The sequence below is a fragment of the Lathyrus oleraceus genome, chromosome 3 (assembly GCF_024323335.1).
Source record: "Lathyrus oleraceus cultivar Zhongwan6 chromosome 3, CAAS_Psat_ZW6_1.0, whole genome shotgun sequence".
NCBI lineage: Eukaryota > Viridiplantae > Streptophyta > Magnoliopsida > Fabales > Fabaceae > Lathyrus > Lathyrus oleraceus.
This window is the reverse complement of record NC_066581.1, coordinates 203,495,101-203,500,103: the sequence shown is the minus strand read 5'-3', so window position 1 is coordinate 203,500,103 and position 5,003 is coordinate 203,495,101. Positions and strand designations below refer to the sequence as shown.

The 5,003-nt window shown below is 41.1% G+C and overlaps 1 protein-coding gene across 1 annotated transcript; it reads left to right on the top strand.

The window, feature by feature from the left end:
* Positions 1-2,369: 2,369 nt before the first annotated feature.
* On the top strand, positions 2,370-2,999 carry LOC127130422 (uncharacterized). The gene has a single exon (XM_051059433.1). It carries the CDS (start codon positions 2,370-2,372, stop codon positions 2,997-2,999), a length of 630 nt encoding a protein of 209 aa, XP_050915390.1.
* The last annotated feature ends 2,004 nt before the right edge of the window (positions 3,000-5,003 follow it).

The window sequence follows — 5,003 nt, the reverse complement described above, 5'->3', positions numbered from 1 at the left end:
CTCCTCCTTCAGATATGTCGAAACAGATGAAGGGATCTTCGAAGTTCCGCTCCACTATTTAGAGTTTGAAGAAGTTAGTTCTGCTACTGTCAACAACAACCAATCCTCCGTTACCATCATATCCTCAGCAAAAAGTGCCAAGTAGACATTGGAGAAAGGCCTGCTTCCCGGTTGGGGTAAGGTCGTCAATGTAGCAGAGAAGCGTGACAGGTTTGGTATCGGTTATCACCCAGCAGCACGCAAGGCAAGCTCGAAGAAAAAGTAATTCAACCCGGTCAAGTTCAGTAGTGCCGACTATAAAAGCGAGCATATTGTGGCAGTTATTGGAGAGTCCAGTGGTAGCAAGCCAGGGGCACCCAACCTTGTTCGTAGATGTCCTCTAGGGTTCAAGCTTCCCAATTGGACGGCCACCGTGATTCTCATGGTGTACTCGAAAAAAACGTAATGCATTTTGTTTTCTCCATCCCTCTTCCTCTCCCGAGACGAGAGGATAGCTTGTAAGGGTCTCCATGTTTAAAAGTATTATGTGAATAAATAAAAAGTACTTTTTGCATGCAAAACTTGTGTTCCCTTTCTTTCAGTTATTTTCCTTTTTCACTAAAAACAACGAAATGGCAAAAGATTTCTTTTTCTTTTTCCACTTTTCTGAAAAAAGCATACTAAAATAAGCTCATCATATGCAGATCAAATAAAACCATTGATTACAACACGACTAAAATCAACTGTAAATCTGGATTTCCAATCAACCAAGCTGAAGACGACAGTGAGGAAGATTATGAATTACCAGCTGAACTAGCGCGGCTCCTTGAGCACGAAGATAAAGAGATTTAGCCATACAAAGAGCCAGTGAATGTTATTAACTTGGGTTTTGAAACTGACAAAAAAGAAGTAAAAGTTGGGACATCTCTTGTCGAGCATGTACACTCCGAGTTGGTAGAGTTGTTGCGTGAATATGTTGACGTCTTCGCTTGGTCGTATCAATATATTCTAGGATTAGACACAAGCATTGTTGAATATCACTTGCCACTCAAGCCTGAATGTCCTCCAGTCAAACAGAAGCTCAGAACGACTAGACCCGATATGGCACTCAAGATCAAGGAAGAGATTAAAAAGCAGTTAGACACTGGCTTCTTTAGCCATTTTTGAATATCCGTAGTGGGTTGCTAATATCGTTCCAATTCCAAAGAAATATGGTAAAGTTAGAATGTGTGTAGACTATGGAGACCTCAATAGAGTGAGCCCAAAGGATGACTTCCCTTTCCCTTATATTGATGTTTTGGTTGATAACACAAATCAATTCTCCGTCTTTTCTTTCATGGATGGGTTCTTCGGGTACAATCAGATAAATATGTAACCAGAAGATATGGAGGAGATTATTTTATCACACCTTGGGGAAATTACTGCTACAAAGTCATGTCGTTCGGCCTGAAAAATGCAGGGGCAATATATCGGCGCGCCATGGTAACCCTCTTCCACGACATGATTCATGAAGAGATTGAGGTTTATGTGGACGACATGATTGCCAAATCCAGAACTGAAGAAGATCACTTGGTGAACCTGAGGAAATTGTTTGTCAGACTCCAAAAGTTTAAATTGCACCTGAATCCGGCTAAATATACTTTTGGGGTCCGATCTGGTAAACTCTTGGGTTTCATAGTCAGTCAGAAAGGTATTGAGGTTGATCCAGACAAAGTTCGAGCCATCCAATAAATGCCAGCTCCCCGAACAAAAAAAGAAGTCTAAGGCTTCCTTGGGTGACTTAATTACATCTCTAGATTCATATCACATTTGACGGCTACCTGCAAACCGATGTTCAAACTGTTAAGAAAAAACCAATCGATTGTGTGGAACCATGATTGCCAAGCGGCATTCGATAAAATAAAAGAGTAATTGCAAGAACCATCAATCTTGATACCACCGGTTCCTGGTAGGTCTCTCATTATGTACCTCACGCTACTCGATGAATTTATGGGTTGCGTTTTGGGTCAACACGATGGCACATGCAAGAAATAACATGTTATCTACTATCTCAGCAAGAAATTCACTGAATGTGAGACTCACTTTTGGAGAAAACTTGTTGTGCTTTGACTTGGGTTGCTCTACGCCCGAGACAATATATGATTTGTCATACTACTTTATTGATATCCAAGATGGACCCGATAAAGTATATATTCGAAAAGTCTGTTGTTTCTGGTAGAATCTCCTGGTGGCAAATTATGTTAACCGAGTATGATATATAGTATGTGACCCAAAAAGTAATAAAAGAGAGTGTTTTGTCTGACTACCTTGCTCACCTGCCTGTCGAAGGTTATCAACCGTTGAGGTTTGACTTTCCAAATAAGGGAATCATGTTTATCAAAGACTTCATTATGCCAGGTTTCGAGGTAAGCCCTAAACCAGGATCGCGATGGACGCTCGTGTTCGACGGTGCTTCTATTGCTCGAGGCCATGGTATAGGTGTGGTTATCACTTCTCCAACTGGCTTCCACCTTTCGTTTACCGCTAGATTGTGTTTCGGCTGCACCAATGACATGGCAGAATATGAAGCATGTATCTATGGTTTAGAGGCGACAATCGACTTGAGGATCAATATTCTTGAGGTATTCAATGATTCAGCTCTGGTAATCAGTCAGGTGAAAGGCGATTGGGAGACTCGGAATAACAAGTTGATACCTTATAAAGAGCATATTAGAAAGCTGATACCCTATTTTGATAAAATCTCTTTTCATCATATTTCTAGGGAGGAAAATCAGTTAGCAAATGCTCTAGCCACATTGGCATCTATGTTCAAAGTCAAATGGAAGAATGAAGCACCATCCATCCAGATTGACCACTTAGATGAACTAGCATATTGTCTAGCAATCGAGGCCGATCCTGATGATAAGCCTTGGTTCCATGACATAAAGACATTTATGGAGAAACGACAATATCCCGAGGGTATATCCATTACCGATAAGAAAGCTCTGAGAAGACTCTTCCAAGTTCTTCCTAAACAATGATGTATTATACAAAAGGAATTATGATTATGTACTACTCAGATGCGTGGATAGACATGAAGCTAGTACAATCATAAAGTCCATACATGAAGGTTGTAAGGGTGTACACGCAAAGGGTCCTACTATGGCCAAGAAGATCCTTCGGGATGGTTATTATTGGACGGCAATGGAGGTTGATTACTACAATTTTGTGAAAAGATGTCACAAGTGCCAGATATATGGCGACAAGATCTTTGTGCCACCAACTCCATTGAATGTTCTGACTCTCCATGGCCCTTTTCTATGTGGGGCATCGATATGATTGGGATGATAGAGCCCAAAGCTTCCAATGGACATTGATTCATCCTAGTCGACATTGATTACTTCATGAAATGGGTCGAAGTTGCTTCATATGTTAATGTCACTGGACAAGTGGTTACCCGGTTTATCAAGAAAGAGATAATCTGCCGCTATGGGATACCTAGCAAGATCATCACTGACAATGCCAGTAACCTCAATAACAATATGATGAAGTTGTGTGAAGAATTTAAGATCGAGCACCATAACTCTTCACCGTACCGGCCCAAGATGAATGGCGCCGTAGAAGCAGCTAACAAGAATATCAAGAGAATCGTCCAGAAGATGGTTAAGACATACAAGGACTGGCATGAGATGTTACCCTTCGCTTTGCACGGTTACAAAACCTCGATCCGCACATCCACTAGGGAAACTCCATACACATTGGTATATGGGATGAAGGTCTTCCTACCGATTGAAGTCGAGATTCCTTCACTCAGATTCATCATGGAGGCTGACCTCGATGAAGCTGAATGGGTTCAATCACGGCATGACCAGCTGAATTTGATCGAAGAGAAGCGTTTGATGGTCGTCTGTCATGTTCAGCTATACCAAAGACGTATCAAACGAGCTTTTGACAAGAAGGTTCTTCCTCGTGAGTACCGTGCTGGAGAACTCGTGCTCAAAAGATATTCTTCTATTCACTCAGACCCGCGAGGCAAGTGGACTCCTAACTATGAGGGACCTTTCATCGTTAAGAAGGCATTCTCAGGCAGGTCTCTAATCCTCACAACAATGGATGGGGAAGAGTTGCCCTCTCCAGTGAATGCAGACATAGTCAAAAAATATTATGCCTAAAAAGAAATGTTAAAAGCCCGCTAGATTAATCACCGCAAGGTTGATCTAGGCAAAATTGGCTATCCCGATGGACCCAAAAAATGAATTGTCCATGCAAAAGTTAGGGAACACATATAAAGCTCGCTAAGTCGAAAACCCGAAAGGGAGACTTAGGAAAAAATGAGCATCCCGGTGGACGAAAATAATTGAAATGCCCAGGCAGAAGTTAGGGATAAAGGCATTGACTATGATCCTTGAGCTCATGCGCTACAAGCTAGATATCAGAGGGTCAAAGACCGATCCAATCACCGTCAGCCAAAGTAAGGTATTAGGATTCAAATTCTAGGGTAGACTAAGGCCAATGTTGTAATCAATGGAGAAAAATATACAAAAAAAATTCCCATTGCCATTTCATTTTTCTTTCAATTTTTGCAGCATCCTCATTAAGGATGTCTGCATCCTTGTACTCACCATATGTACAATTTCATATCAATAAAATTCAATTATTCCAGCAAACATTTTCTTCTGTGTTTTGTATGCGAAGTAATTGACTTGTCTTACTCACATAATGCTTTAAAAATTTTGGGAATAGTAAAAAGCTACACTAAGGAGAAACACTCTACATCACTGTTAAAACCCGATAAACTTGAAAGTTGACCGGTGACTTAAAAATGGTTTTACTTGAACGCATGTGACACCCAATCAGCTGGGATGCCACGTTGGTTCCATCATTTCAGTGTTCCTCAATAGGCAGACGATTCCTTGACAGCAGTGTTGGCATCACCTAAGTTTCACAGCAATTGTCTTCCAATCTTCGATGACGAGTCGGAGTTCCCATACCCACAAATGACAAATAAGCAAACAAACATGCATCATAAAAGACAAGCATACATG